The sequence below is a fragment of the Corapipo altera genome, unplaced genomic scaffold (genome assembly GCF_003945725.1).
Source record: "Corapipo altera isolate COAL_440 unplaced genomic scaffold, ASM394572v1 349, whole genome shotgun sequence".
NCBI classification, from domain to species: Eukaryota; Metazoa; Chordata; class Aves; order Passeriformes; family Pipridae; genus Corapipo; species Corapipo altera.
This window is the reverse complement of record NW_020884997.1, coordinates 650911-665838: the sequence shown is the minus strand read 5'-3', so window position 1 is coordinate 665838 and position 14928 is coordinate 650911. Positions and strand designations below refer to the sequence as shown.

General features: G+C 56.6%; 1 protein-coding gene across 1 annotated transcript in view; it reads right to left on the bottom strand.

Moving 5' to 3' along the window:
- Positions 1–14928, bottom strand: part of FRMD5 (FERM domain containing 5) — a 75045-nt gene that overhangs the window by 3428 nt on the left and 56689 nt on the right. Inside the window, exons 2-13 of the mRNA XM_027666743.1 lie at positions 13411–13515; positions 12235–12277; positions 11634–11712; positions 9350–9447; positions 8775–8898; positions 8272–8359; positions 5965–6053; positions 5362–5425; positions 4631–4722; positions 3428–3502; positions 2663–2731; positions 2432–2538 (exon numbers count right to left, since the gene is read on the bottom strand). Of these exons, the coding sequence (XP_027522544.1) occupies positions 2432–2538; positions 2663–2731; positions 3428–3502; positions 4631–4722; positions 5362–5425; positions 5965–6053; positions 8272–8359; positions 8775–8898; positions 9350–9447; positions 11634–11712; positions 12235–12277; positions 13411–13515 (1033 nt within the window). The remainder of the gene's footprint in view (positions 1–2431; positions 2539–2662; positions 2732–3427; positions 3503–4630; positions 4723–5361; positions 5426–5964; positions 6054–8271; positions 8360–8774; positions 8899–9349; positions 9448–11633; positions 11713–12234; positions 12278–13410; positions 13516–14928) is intronic.

Here is a 14928-nt window from a genome sequence, read left to right as displayed (position 1 = left end):
GGCCAAACTTGGGGATTTATCCATACGGATTTATCCTTACAGATCTACCCCCTGGTTGGCACAGCCCTCCTCCACCAAACATCTGCACCTCAGAGAGGCACAGAGGGATCACACTGAGCCAGAGTCCCCATGGGCAGCAGAGCTGAGCAGCTGTGGGAGCCCTGGAACAGACCCTACCCCCCTCAGAGCAGAAACTGGGAGACCCCATTGTGGGAGGTGTGTAAAGAGAGAGCTGTGCTGGCCTGGCACAGGGGGATGTCCCCTATCACATGCAGGAGACCCCCACAGCACAGACTGCTCTGAGTTCTAATGATGCACCACAAACCAAACGTTTTACATCCACACACAGGAGCAGGAGCCATGGGAAGAGCTGTGTGCCAGCCCCCTGTGCCAGCCCGGAGCCCTGTACTGGGCTGAGTTACAGCCCTTTGTGCCGAGGAACTCCCGCCCCCACAAATTCCAAGTCCTCTCCAAATTCCAAGAATCCCCACAAATGTGGGACTTGTTTCAGGCAGTTCTGGCAGGCAGGGTAGGAGCTCTGCCATCGCAGCATCCCCAGCACCAGGGAGGGGGTCTGAAGATCATGGTGGGGACCAGTGGGTCCCCCCAGGGCCACCCTGCTGGCAGCTGGAGGGGGACCGGGGCTGGACCTGTCCCTGCAGGGAGGACACAGTGCACCAAAGCACCCTGGAGTGTTGTCACTGCGTGTCCTGGCCCCGGGGAGGGTGAAGCACCAGGAGCCACCCAGCCACATTCCCGGGGCTTTGCAGCCTCCTTTGTAAACATTGCCCGGCTGCCCCGGCTCAGCCCGGCTTAGCACCACTGCCACCCGGGCACGGGGGCAGCCCGGGCGGTGAGGAGCGAACACGTTCTCACCCCGACAGTTATGTGCTCTCCCATCTCATGTGAACATCCCCCACAGCACCTGCTGCGTCCTGGCAAGGGGGACACCCACCGAGGGGGTTCCCTGGCAAGAAAGACACCCACCGAGGGGGTTCCCAGCTCGTCACTGCAATGAGAGCGGTGCTGACCCCCCAGACACAAACCCTCCTGCCATCTGCTTCCATGGCACTGACAGCAGAATCCCGGGAAATGGGGGTCCAGCCCCACCACCAGAGCTGCTTTGTGGTAGTAACAACCCAGGGTCCATCCAGCACCAGAGACCCCAGCCCACTTCCCCCCACACATATCCCACATCCAACATTCCTGCATCCCGCCTGCCCCTGGGGCTGTGGTCACCGGGAGACCACGGGGACCACAGCCCTGGAGACACTCCAGAAGAGCCCAGCCCTGGCAGCACAGCATTACCTGGCACATGGGCGTCCCCGGGGCCGTTTGGAGCATCGGGGCCGAGGCTGGGCACAGCCGGCAGCAGCGGCAGGATCCCCAGGGCCCGGGACAGCAGGCGCGGCCCCAGGGCCAGCACCCGCACCCGCACCCCCCGGCAGCAGTGGTTGATGAGCCACAGGTGGACGCTGACCCTGGTTTTAATCTTTACCAGGCACTTCACCATGGTGGCCCAGGGACAGGAGGAGCACGGGGACGGCCGCTCGCCCTCCAGCACGGCTGCTATGAGTGGCACTGGGGCTGCTGGCCCGGGGGCAGGGCTATTTTGGGCACCGAGTAGAAGTGAGAGTGAGGAAAAGCAAAGGGGTGGTACCAGCTCAGGGTGATTTATGGTGGGAGATGATTTCATGCTCTGGCTGCTTCGCAACTGCACGTCGGGGAGGGTGTCACATGTAACTGGGTGGCAGAGGTGACCCTGCCCGCTTCCACCCCCAAAACCGGCACAGACGCCAGCCCTGGGATTCCTCAGTGGAATTAAATCCTGTCCCTTGGGACAGGCAGTCCCTGTCCCTGTGCACAGCCCGGGAGCAGGATTGGTGTGGCTGTGCCAGGACAGGGCTGGCTCCACAGCCCATCCAGGCACAGGGCACAGCCAGGGGGGCACCCACCCCTTCCCCCCTGCTCCTGGGCCATCCCAGGTCCCTCGTCAGCATCCCTGTTTTCCAAATCTCTTTGCATCTTCACAAACTTCTGTGCACCTTCCCTCAGCCATGACACACCCCCAACACCCACCCCACACCGTGTCACCCCAGTGTCACCAGGAGCCAGACACTGCTGTCACCAGTGGCACCACCACAGAGATGTTCCCAGCCCTATGGGGCAGCTCCAGGGCTGCTCCCAGTGTTTTGCCCTCTGCCAGCCCTTCTTCCCAGTGCATCCCACCCCGATTCAGTTCCAGGATGGGGAGAAGACTCCCTGCCCCAGCCTGGTGACACACCAGCCTTTCTGAGGACAAGGCACCGGGGCTGCAGACTCATTGTGTGCATGTGTGTACGGGTGTTCACGTGTGGGTGTGTGTGTGTGCACAGGTCTGTGTGCCCCTCTCCCGAGCCCCGGTGGTGGCAGGGCCCCCCTCGTGCCCTACCTTCCATGATGGAGATGTGGACAGCTCTCCGCCGGGTGCGGGGCACGCTGCTCAGCCGGGGGCCGTGCGTGATGGACGGGCAGCTCCGGCTCGGCACCAGCCCAGCCCTGGGGATGACAGTGGGGCTGGGGTCAGAGCCAGGATGGTGCCAGCACCCCGGGCACGTGGCAGTGCTCCTGCTGAGATCCCACCCTGGGTACCGACCCCTGGGAGCTGCTGCCGGGCTCTTACCGGTGAATCTCAGGGGGCTCCCTCTTGATCTTGGCGCTGGACTCCATCACCTCCTTGGCGACGCGGCCGCTGCAGGAGGGTCAAGAACAGCAGAGGTGAGGAGAAGAGCACGGTACCAGTGAGCCACCACATCCCCCCACGGCACCCAGTGTCCCACCTGGGCCCTCCCCACACACACGACTCCCTGGAGGGGGTCTCCCCACAGCTCCAAGGGAAAGCAGAAATATCTGCTGGGAATAGGGGTGATGGAGGAGCCTGGAAAGGCTGAGCTGACACCTCTGCCACCATGTTTTGTTGCTTGGCCTGGCATCGGATACCGGACACCATGGGATCACTTCCCCTCAGCTGGGGGACACACAGCAGGCATCCAGGCCCTCCCATACCAGCAGGGAAGGCTCTGGCATCATGCACCTCACAGCTGGGGTTGGGCTGGGGTCTCTTGTGCTGCAGAGGTATGAGGTCCCAGGCCCAGGCTCTCACTCCAGCAGCTTTCCCCAGGAATTTAGGAACCATAGTGATTTGTTTCAATTCTTGTTGTTCTCAAACCCCAAATCCACTGTCCTCTCCCCTCTCCACTCCCGTCCCTCCAAAACTGCAACTCTGGGGGTGGGGAGGGGGATGGCGGCTGTGACACAGAGACAGCAGTGGTGGTGGTCTGGCTGGGGTCAGCACTGCAATGGGGGGATCTCTGCAGGACCCTGAGATGGCCCTTGACTGCTGCAGCCCCAAAGCACCTCCAGGAACTGCCCCTGCTGTCATATTCACCTGTACCGGAACCGGCTTCCCTTGAAGAACAGGTTGCTGCTGGACACCGTCCGCACCTGGCTTGACTTCTCCAACCTGCAACAGCACCAGGAGTGTGTGAGCATCCCACACTGCCAGCCAGGAGCTGGCAATGGCCCTGGCACTGCGTCCTGGCGAAGCTCTGCCCAGTTCTGTTCCCAACACATCCCACTAGTGACGAGGACAGGGGACTCTGAGGGTGCTGGGACCTGGACTGACCCCACACCCACCCGAGGGGGGAGCCGTGCATTGCCACCAATGGCAGCGAGGTCAAGTGACAGGAGCAGAGCCCTGGAGATGTGGAATACCACCAGGAATGACCCCAGACATGGCCAAGTGACAGGAGCAGAGCCCTGGGGATGTGGAATACCACCAGGAATGAACCCAGGGGCAGGCAGCAGTGGGTGGCACTGGCTGGAGGGACGTGAGCACTCTGTCAGCACAGTTTGTCCTTGCTGGCAGCGGGAGCATGTCTGGGATGGACCCACTGCCAAGGAGTCTCCAGCAGCTGGAAGGGCCTTGGGCCACAGTTCCCACTGGGTCCCACAGGGCATCAGTGACATCCACGTGCAGCAGCTGAAGTTCTCCAGGGGGCTGAAACCCCACCATGGCCTGGGCATCGCAGGGTGATGGACATGCCTGCCCTGAGCAGGTGGGCACTTGCCAGGGTGGGTGAAGCCGCCATGAGGGACCATCCCATCTCCCTCCCATCCCATGGGACCTGATCCCTCACCCCAGGAGTGCCCAGTAGCACCTCAGCTGAGCCCACAGTCCACTCTGCTGGGTGCACAACCCAGTGGTAATTCACTGACACGACTAATCACAGGGAGATTTGTAAAGCAATATTGCAATTTCATTTCATGTTCATGTAATGAGGAGCGAAACCTGCTGATTGCAGCTGCTGATTGCAGAATTCCCAGTGGGAATGCATCGCACGCTCTGTCTCGCAGCTTGCTGATTAAAATAAAACTCATTACCAAGCACAAAGTGGGCTGGGTTAAGTATGGCATAAGCAGGATGGTGAATCCAAACAGCTCCACTGGCACCTCCTCAGTACTGTGGCTCTGCCAGGGCCACTGGGACAAGGTGCCCCATGGGCAGTGACCAATCCCAGTACCTGGATGGAGCCCAGAGGTGGGCACTGACTCATGGAGGCTGCAGGACACCCCCCAAACCAGCACTTACTTGTAGAAAGCCTGGTTCTCAATCCCACACTTCCAGAGGTGTTTGCAGGCTTCTGGTGTCGGGGCAAAATAGGTGAGGACAATTTTCTTCTCCTAAAGGAGAAAGACGGGGAGTTGAGTGGGGAACAGGGAGTGGTGCCCATTGGACAGACAGAGACTGGAGCAGACAGGGCTGGAGAGTGGCACTGGCATGGACAGATCTTGCCTTGGAGCTATTTGGGACACAGGGGTGTTGGAGCACTGGCAAACAGCCCAGTGTGGAGCCGGGCATGAGGGATGGGCAGATGTGTGCCAGTGTTCTGCCACCCACCCCTCTGCTCCCAGCCTTTGGGAAAAGCCAGAAATACAACTTTCATAAAAAACTCCTGCTGATGGCTCCTGTGGGAGCCAACTCCACCCAGAGGTGTTCCAGCTGACTTTGTGGGACACAGCAATGAATAACCACCATAATCCCAAAGGCAGCACCAGTGGGAAGGCATGGCCAGGAACTGGTGGGCAGAGCCTCTGCCACAGCACAGCCCAGGGGGGCTGAGGGATCTAATGCCCAGAGCAGGGCACCAGTGGGAGCAGGGAGGTGACCCCGGCACTGTCATGGAGCTGCAGTCACTGTCACCATCCCTGTTCCCTTGCCCTGCCAGGCCAGGGTGATGCTGCTGCCAAGTTCCTGAAGAACCCCCTGAAGACATGACCACACTGTGCCCAGGAAGTCCCACAGGAAGGGGGAACACTCACCTCCTTCTGACTCACATACAAGTAGAAAGTCTTCCCTTCGAATTTCATCTTGGTCACCTCATTCCTGGAAGGACAAGGACAGGCAGGTGGGAGCTGTGCAGAGCCTGGAGCCCACCCAGCCCAGCCCCTGGCACCACTCTGGTGAGAGCCAGTGTTTGGGACATCAGGGCAGCTTCCAGACCCTGTTTTCCATCCTGGAAGGTGCGATGGGGTGGTGAGACCAGCCCTGGCTCAGAAACCAGGAGCTGGAATATGGGACACCCCAGAGTGAAGCTGGGGGTCAGTGGTGAGCCCTGGGGAGCCAGGGACACACTGGCCAAATCTGGAGATGCTACGGTGACCTGGGAACACCACAACCAGGCTCAGAGGGGCTGGGGGCATTTGGGACATGGCCAACATGGGGACGGTGAAGTTTAACAGAGACAAACGTAGAAAATAATAAGTCAGGGGCAGCAAAGCTCCGGGTGCACTGAGCACTGTCCGGGCAAGTCCCCCCAACCCTGGTGCCATGGGGGGGTCACCCACGTACCCGAACATCCCTCAGAGACCCCGGGGTGACACAGGGCACCCACGGAGCAACTGGAGTCTGGGGTGGGAACTCACCACTTGATGAAGTGAACCCTCTTGTTTCCCTGCAGAACGACGAACCCGAAGGGCGTGAAGGCCAGAAACGCCGCGTTCCCCGACACGTCCTGCAAGGCAACCGTGGCTGCTGGTCAGTGCTGCTGGTCAGCAAAGCTGGCACAGCACCAGCCACCCTCGGCCAGGAGCTGGGGCACTGCAGCAGCCTGTGTGCCAGCTCTGCCAGCACCACGCTGTAGTTACATGTTATCACTTATATATCACATTGACACATAGAATATATGCTATTATCATAACAGTATGTTATCACTGTTGCGATTAATATATCTATTTATTATATATATTGTAACTATACTGTTATATGTCACTATATATAGTTATTATATAGATATACAGTATTTATTTACCATATATAAGTACTATAATATACATAGTTTAATATAGTTATATGTTGTATTATCATAGAATCACAGAATATCCTGAGTTGGAAGGGATTCACAAGGATCATTGAAGCCCAGGTCCTAAACACTGTATTATATTACTAATACATGCAGTAATTAACCCAGGACATGATAACCCCTGGCTGCACTTCTCTCCCTCAGAGCCCTGCCCAGCCAGTGCCCTGGGCAGCATCAGGCCAGTTCAAAGCCACCAGTTCTGTCTGGTTCAGGCAGCACTTCAACCCCATCCCAATGGCCTCTCCAGGGAAGTGATCGGTGACTGCACTGGGTGCAGGGAAAACCAGAGACACTCAGTTGTGGAAATGTTGTGAAATAGTTGTGGCTGATCAGCAACCGCTGGATTCATCCTGGTTTTGGTTTTGGCCAGCAGGCATCCAGAGGGCTCTTGAGGGATGCTCAGAACAAAAGTCCATCCTCAGCCTGTCAGGGCTGAAAGGCAGAGAGAGCTGATCCCCAACCAACACCTGCACATGGCAGGGTGTGAACCCCAGATTCAGAAACCTGCCACAGTTCAAGCCCTGGGTTGCCCAAAGGGCTCTGGCTCTTTCCCAAATCTGGGAAAGCCTTCAGGAAAGGAAGCAGGGTCTCAGCAGAGTGATGTACCCTCCTGGGGGTGCAGAGGCTTGGTAGGGGCTGAGGGGGGGCTAAAGGGGGCATAGGACCCTGCACAGGTTCAAAAACCCTGTGGATGTGGCACCTGGGACATGGGTTAGTGGAGGGTTGGCAGTGCTGGGGGAGTGGTTGGGCTCAGTGGTCTCAAAGGGCTTTTCCAAACCAAACAATTCCATGATTCTCTTTGCTTAGGCCAGAAGTTCTGTCCATCATCTGATACAGAGGAATGAGGGAACCCCTGTTATTCACACACACACACACAACATTCATGCAGGGATTGATGTCTAGAACAGTTACCAAGGATGGCACCAGCAGCTCCAGTGAGCCCTGCTTAAGAAGGGAATATCTTTTTCTATGTTTGCATTTTTGGGGGGAAACTACTGCAAGACCATGAAAACTTCAGACAAACAGGACCAAGTCAAGGGGCACTGAACCAGGAATGCCTGGTGGGAGGAAACAGCCCCTCATCCCAACTCTTCCACAATCCATTGCAGAAGAGGGAACAGAATCAGCTCCATTTCACTTTGGATCCTTTAAGCACGTTAACAGCAGCTCTTGATGAATTAGGCTGAATTCTGCTAATAGACCTAAAAGTGTGTATATTTGTCCTCAGTTGTCGTAAGAACATGAATCAGTGTAACTCAAATATATTTAAAAATGTTCTCGGGGTAAAAGAAAGGCAACTACCTGACTTAAGAGCAAAGGTCAGAAATGGGTGGCTCCTGGCAAGAGCACTGGTTTAGAGGGAATTCAGAGCAAAGCAACCCCCGGGGCACTCACAAACAGCCCATAAACGGGGAACTCCCCCAGTTTACTGCAATTGTGTGTTCATGTGGCACAATTCAGAGAAAAGCCCTGAGGGACCCCAGTGCAGGCACGGCCTGAGGGGAGAATTCTCTGTCTGCTTTGTATCCCACATCCATCTGCCTGTGATGAGATTATCAGGGAGCACAGAGAGCCACAGGCAGTGACATCCACAGTCAATAAAGAGCATTTCCAACAGCAAACTGGATTATGGGCTGGGCAGAGCAGAGGATGGACTGTCCCTGGCAGGTTAATGCCTGGTTGTTCCTCACCCACTGACCCTGTTACTGTCTCCCAATGACCTCCTTCAGCAGCAGATGATTGACCCCTCTCTTACAGTTGTCTGCATGTGAAAATGCTTTCCTACAGCTTCTCTGGACACCCCCTGGGAGGGTTTTGGGGAATCCAAGTGGAGCAATAGCTTTAGGAACTGCTTTAGGAACTGTTTTACCTTGCATGGGTGTGGGTCAACCCCGTAGGTCTCCAGAGTCTGGGCTTTCCTGAGAAAATTCAGCTCTGAAGTAGCTGGTGTCTGCCCACTGCAGAAGGAAAAAACAGGAGAAAAAAGAATATTCCATGGAAGAGAGGAAAGGCAGCTACTGGGATTCTGTTAACAATGAGGCATCAGCTATGGCTCATTCCTCTTAGATTTGTTATGGGATCAACAGGAGCACAGCACTGGAGCCCAGCCCATCCTCTCCTGCCAGTTCCTTCCACAGGAGCCACACTGAACTGGTAACACTGGGAAGGGCCGAAAAGGAGCATCTACCAAATTTAGAGATGAATTCCCTACTTGCAGCAGAGACATCTCATCCACAGGGAGCAAAGGGGGGTTTGGGGACAGAGGGCAGCAACCCCTGCATATAAGGACGCAGTTTACACACTTTAAGGATTGAAAATCCCAAACAGGGATAACAGTGCTCTGAGCACCAGCAAACCCCACAGCCCTGGTACCTCAGCTCCGACTTGTGGATCTCTGCAATCTTCCTCTCCAGCTTCTCTGAGTGTTTGGGGAAGAACTGGAACTTGGAGCTGTAGCCTTCTGGGTGCTTCCCCGGGTCGTAGTCCCCAATCTCAGCTGGTGGGAGACAGATCCAGTTGGGAAGAGCAACACAACCAAAGCACACTCCCCATCCCAGCAGCACCCAGTCAGGGCTCAGTGTCCCCTGGGAAAGCCGCTCCAACCCCACTGTGCTTCCCACTGGGAGGGATCATTGTCAGGCATTAACTGCATCCACTTAATTCCACTGCTTATGTGGGAATCACTTGGCAGCAGACAGTCACAAATGTATTAATTCCTCGAGGTGCAGGAGCAGGCAGGAAAACAGGCAGAAGGGCAGAGGCTGGACGAGCCAACAGGATGCTCCCGGGGAACACCACGGTCGGAATGCAGGGGAGACCCAGCCCCCATCCTTGTCCTCCCCCAGCCCAGCCCAGCACTGGGGGGTAATATCAGTATTGCAGGTGCAGTGAGCTGCTGTCAGAGCAATAATGGAACCCGTGCAGAGCATGAACACCCAGAGCATTACCCTGCAGGATGTAGGCAGCCAGCAGCGCCGCGTCCGACGTCTTGCACAGCAGCCGCCCGTGGTACAGATCCCTTTTGATCTGCAGGAAGACTAAGTACCTGGGGACAGGAGGGAGAGTCCATTCATTAAGCAAAGTTTAAATTCCCCAAACAGGCAATTTAGATGTGGAGTATCTGCCTCCAGACACTTGCTCTGACATCTCTCTCCCAGCAGTTCGTTTACCAGACCTGACACTTACTGGGAGTGAACCAGGGTAGATTCTGGCCAGGACTGGGGCTCAAATCCACACATCCCAGCCCTATTCCAGCTCATAGGGACATGATGCCTACTCTGGGGCCAGCACCCAGCCCAAGGGCTGGTGGAGATCTCCATCAGCCTGGATACCCTCTGAGTTTCTTCACGGCACCAGAACACAACTATAACCCCCCAGCCCATCCGAGGTGCCCGAGGATGATGCTCTGAAGGGGATCTCATGGTCCACAGCCCACCAGCAACTGCTGCACTTCCCAGTCCTGCATCCTCCCCTGTCTGCTCAGCTTCCCCATAACATGATTTTTCTCCTTCCCAAACTTTCTGTGTCCTTTCAGGTCTCAGCACATGCTCCCATCCCTCCTCTGTCCTTGCCAGAGACTGGCACAGTATCACCCAGGGGGAATTGCCTCCTGTGCTCACCCATCCCTATCTCCATGCTCAGTGAAAAGACAAACTATGTTGGAAAATTACATATTTAAATAAATTTAAACCTAAGTAACAGTTTGAGCTGAATCCTGTGGTGTTTGGGAAAACCTTTAGATGATAAAATGTGAGTCACAGAGGGAAGGAGCAAAATGGAGCGCTCAGAAATGCATTTAAATAACCAGACTCACACTCTGCAGTCTCTTGGTCATGCCTCATTGCTCAAATCCATGTTTACGATGAGATAAACCACTAATTTGCACAGATAAAATATATTAAAGAGAAATCAAGATATTGAAGTGGACTCTGTCCAGGGGAAAGTGAATTTTAAGCCCAGGCTCCAGTTGCAGCTGCAGGCACACCTCAAATGGTAGCGAGGAGGGACAACTCACCTGCATGGGACTCAGCTTGGACCCATGGAGGTGACAGAGGGCACAGTTAGATGAGGTTTTGGGAGGACATTCTTTGCTGTGTTCCACTCTCTGCCGTGGGCAGGGACACCTTCCCCTATCCCAGCTTGCTCCAAGCCTGGTCCAACATGTCCAGGGATGGGGCAGCCACAGCTTTTCTGGGCAACCTGTGCCAGGGCCTCCTCACCTCACAGGGAAGGATTCCCTCTTATCTAACCCTTTACTCTTATCAGTGTGAAGCAATTTCCCCCTTGTCCTGTCCCTCCAGGCCCTTGTCCCAAGTCCCTCTCCAGTTCTCTTGGAGCCCTTTTAGGTGCTCCAAGGGGCTCTCAGGTCTCCCTTTACAGAAGATGCCAGCTCAGAGCTCTCCAGCAGAGGCTCCAGCCCAGCTGCCCCAGGCAGAGCCGACCCTCCCCACCCCATCAGTCAGGGGCTGGGGTTGATGTGCTCCAGAGATCCACAGCCACGGCTTGTTTTCCAGAGTTGCTGAGATTGCTCCATGAGTTCTCCTCATGTCCTTCCTCCTGGCAGGAAGAGCAGCCTGAAGAGCCCCTAAAGATAGAACTGGGAGAAGCACTGTCAGGTTCTCAGCGCAGTTATCGGCCGAGCTCCTGACGTCAGAGGGATGTGGCTCATTGCTCCCAGGGACTGTCAGGGGAACTGCAGGCACTCCAACCCTTCCCCACAGACTGAGCACAATAAGGACACCCTGAGCTAAGGACAGTGGCAGGAGTGTGAGCAGCAGCAATGGGCGTTCCAGGGACAGAGCCATGTTTGGAGTGCTCTGCCCTGGAATGTGGGTTTGGAACTGACTGCAGTCAAAGACCAAGCCAGGGGGTTTAATCATAGAACCCTGGAATGGTTCGGCTTGGAAGGGACCTTACATTCTATCCCCCTGCCACAGGCAGGGACATCTTCCACTAGACCAGGTTGTTCTAAGCCCCGTCCAACCTGGCCTGGAACAATTCCAGGGATGGGGCAGCCACAGCCTGTGCCAGGTCCTCATCACCCTCAGCCTCTGCTTCCCACCAGGTATGGCAGCTCCGTGTGCTGACTCAGCACAGATAGGGATTTCCAAGCTTTTCTCCCACAGCTGGGAGTATCCTGAAGTGCCCAGGTTGGTTTGGAAATCTCAACAGCCATTGCTCTCCCCTGACTACAAAACAAGGCTCGGCCCTGTGCCCCTGCCCTGCCCTTACCTGGTGATCTCCTCCTTCAGCGCCGCCGGGTCTGTGGGGTAAAACTTGACACGGAAGCACATGGTGAAGGGGGGCTGGGCTGCAGAAGAACACAGACACTGTGTCACCAAGGGGCAGGGCTTTCCCCTTCATCCTCAACCACCCTGCTTGAGCATATGGTCAGATCTGCTGGGGGTCTCACCCGCCTGCCCCGTTCCCCCCAAACACACCCGCTGCCCGTGGTAAGGAGGGAGCAGACAGGCAAGGAGACATTCCTCACTGCAGTGGCCATGAAGTGCAGATGTCCCTGATAAAGCTGTGGGGAAGCACCAGCAGCACTATCTGCTGGTCACCCAAATCTCTCCCCACTCCCAAATCTCATTTCCTCATCCCCACCCCTGCTGTCCTGGTGCCCCGTGCTGGGGGGTCATGACCAGCTGTGGCTGCAGTGGGGCTGGTGGTGAGTGATCCTGCTCTCAACCCACCAGAACAACTTTTGGGGGAGCCTTTTTCTGGGAGATAGGCTGCGAATTGACCCCACAAGGGACAGGCTGGAGAAAATGAAATATATCTAAGATGGAAGGAGCACACACTGTCTGTCTGGGACACCTATAACACTCACCCCGCATCTGCTTCACAACTGATTTGGTAAACTCCAGCCAATGCTGAAAGGAAAAAGAAGGTGATTAAAGCCTGATGGCTGGGACTTCACAAGGTGGGAAGGATAAGGAAGAGGAGGGTACTGTCCAGGTGAGAAAAGCCACCTGACTGTCAGTGAGTGTCCCTGGAAAGGAAAAGGAGAGAGTGGGGGTTCAAACTGGCCCTGTCTCACAGTGAGGGAGAAGCTTCTGTGCCCAGCTCCTGGCCCATCATTGGCTGCTCCCTGTTACAACCTTGGCAGAAGGTGCCTTGGGAGCAGGAATTAGTTGTTATATTGATCAGTGGGAAGCACAACACAAGGCTGTTACCAATAGCTGAGTCTGGAGTGTGTTCGAACTGGTTCTCATTCACAGCCGGGGGGGATCAGCTCACTCTGCACACATTCTAACTCCGAGGAAGTGACAGGACTCAGTCACACAGCCTTGGTGTGGGAATGCAGCTCATTAGGCCCGTGGGTCTGTGTGCCCCTCTGCCAGACCTGCTGCAGCTTCCCGGGGCTCAGCAGGACACGGATCCGTGCCAGGAGCCGGGGCAGAGCAGGTCCTGCCGAGCTCTCAGCTCCTGCACTCCCACGTCTCACTCTCCACCGCCCGAGGCAACACTCAAGCGTTTGGATCCCCGGCACAGAGCTGTCAAATGGCCTAATCTCGGTGTTAACACGTGAATCAGTGCTAGAAATGGTCCTGCAGACCTGCTACCAGGGGATCTCCCTCCTCACTTTGCAACAGCATCACATCGTCTCACTCTGCAAATTCACGATGCCTCCAGCCCTCACACGAGGATCCGAGGGCCGGGTGAGTCCCTCTGGCTCACACATCCCAGCCATTGCCGGGGACTCCGGGAGCCGGGACACTGGGGCTGCTGCCAGAGCCTGGGTGCATCCCAGACCCTTCCCCTGCAGGGCAGGGATCTCCCCAGGGTGCTCAGAGGGCCTGTCCCATGGGCAAAGGAATGACCCTGTCAGGGCACCCACAGACCCCTGTCCCAGCAGCAGGGCAGGGCAGAGCTGAGGGGGAAGAGCCCCTCATCACCACCTAAACCCGATTTTATCTCTGACCTTTGCTTCCCGACGGTTTTCAGCGGCGAGGACAAGCCTGACACCCCTCCCCCGGTCCGGGCAGGAGGGACTCTCTCTCACCCTTTGCTTGTCGGGGTCCACAAATCGGATGCCGAAGTAATCCTTCTCCAGCAGGTTCAGGTGGTGGCAGAGAAGGTCGAACAGGTACTGCCCCTTGGCATCTCTCTGCAGGACAAAGAGACTCAGTGACCGAGCAGGGGGGAAGGGATCGGGGGGTTGAGAGCTGGGGGAGCGGGGTCTGAAAATTGTGAAGTGACACCAAGGACAGTGCAAACCCCACACACCTCCCTGTGTGATATTTTCAACTCAGAAACCATCTCCCATCCCACCCGAGGGGCAGCAGCCACAAGCAGGACCCCACAGCAGCACCAGACCGAACATTAACGGGGAATTTAAAAGTATCATAGATACAAAATCTGCTACATCTCAGAATTTTTTAACATTTCGTTTCCAACGCTGCAGACTGAAGCACACAATTGGGGCGCTGGGAGCTGCTCCACAGCGGTGCTGGCCCGGGACACCGCGGTCCTTCCAGCACATTGGCATGACAAAAAAACCATTATCCCACCTCGCAGGATCTGCTTCTTATCGACCTCTTCCTTTATCTGGCTCAAATTGCAGCTTGCCGCTAAACAAAGGGGGGTTTGTCGCGGTCACCCTCGGGCGATGGGTGCTCACCCCCCTGCCCTGGGCTGCTGTTATGCAGTTCAGAGGTTTTGCCAGCGCACACCCAAAAACTCTCCTCCTCCCCTTGGCTGGGGGGCGCAAACACGGCCCCAGCAAAGCACCCGGTGCTTTGGCTGATGGTCGATCGTTCGAGTCATTAACCTTTAACCTTTCAGTGTCTCCCATCCAGAATTCCCACCTCATCCGTACCGGCTGCCCTAAGGGGGGGACAAGCCCCCGAGAGCCCGGGCGGGCCCCGTCGGAGCTGCTGCTCCTCGCAGCCAGCGGCTCCTGCTCACCCCGCGCATCAAAGGCTGCTGCTGACACCCACGCTGCCTCCCTGCTTCCCACAAATACATCGAATACGTTGTTTCCTGACAAATACAGGGAACACACGCGTTATCTGATCAAATGAGTGCGTTATCTGATCAAACAGCCGCTCGGCAGACACGGGCCGCGCTGGGGGAACCCCACGGGACGGCGTTAACCCATTCCTGGGGTGTTCGTACAGGTTTGAGCAGCTGCTGACACCGCGCCCTCGGGGCCGGGCCGGGCAGCACCGAGGGGATGCGGCGGTGACCCCGGCAGTGCTGCCGCCGAAGCAGGGGCTGCCCGGGCCCGGGGTGCAAACCCTGCCCGGGGAGAGCCCGTCCTGCCTGCCCGGCTCTGCAGCACCAGCAGCGGCCCCGGGAGTGGAGCACAGAGGAGTCAGAGGTGCCCTGGTGCTCTCCCGACCCGGCACCTGTCCACACCAAAGTAAATCACGGAATCACGGAGTGTGGAAAAATCCTCCAAGACCATCGAGTTCAACTGTCCCCCAGCGCTGCCAAGGCCACCACTAACCCATGTCCCCAGGTGCCACATCCACACGGCTTTTAAATCTGCCCAGGGATGGGGAATCCACCTGGGCAC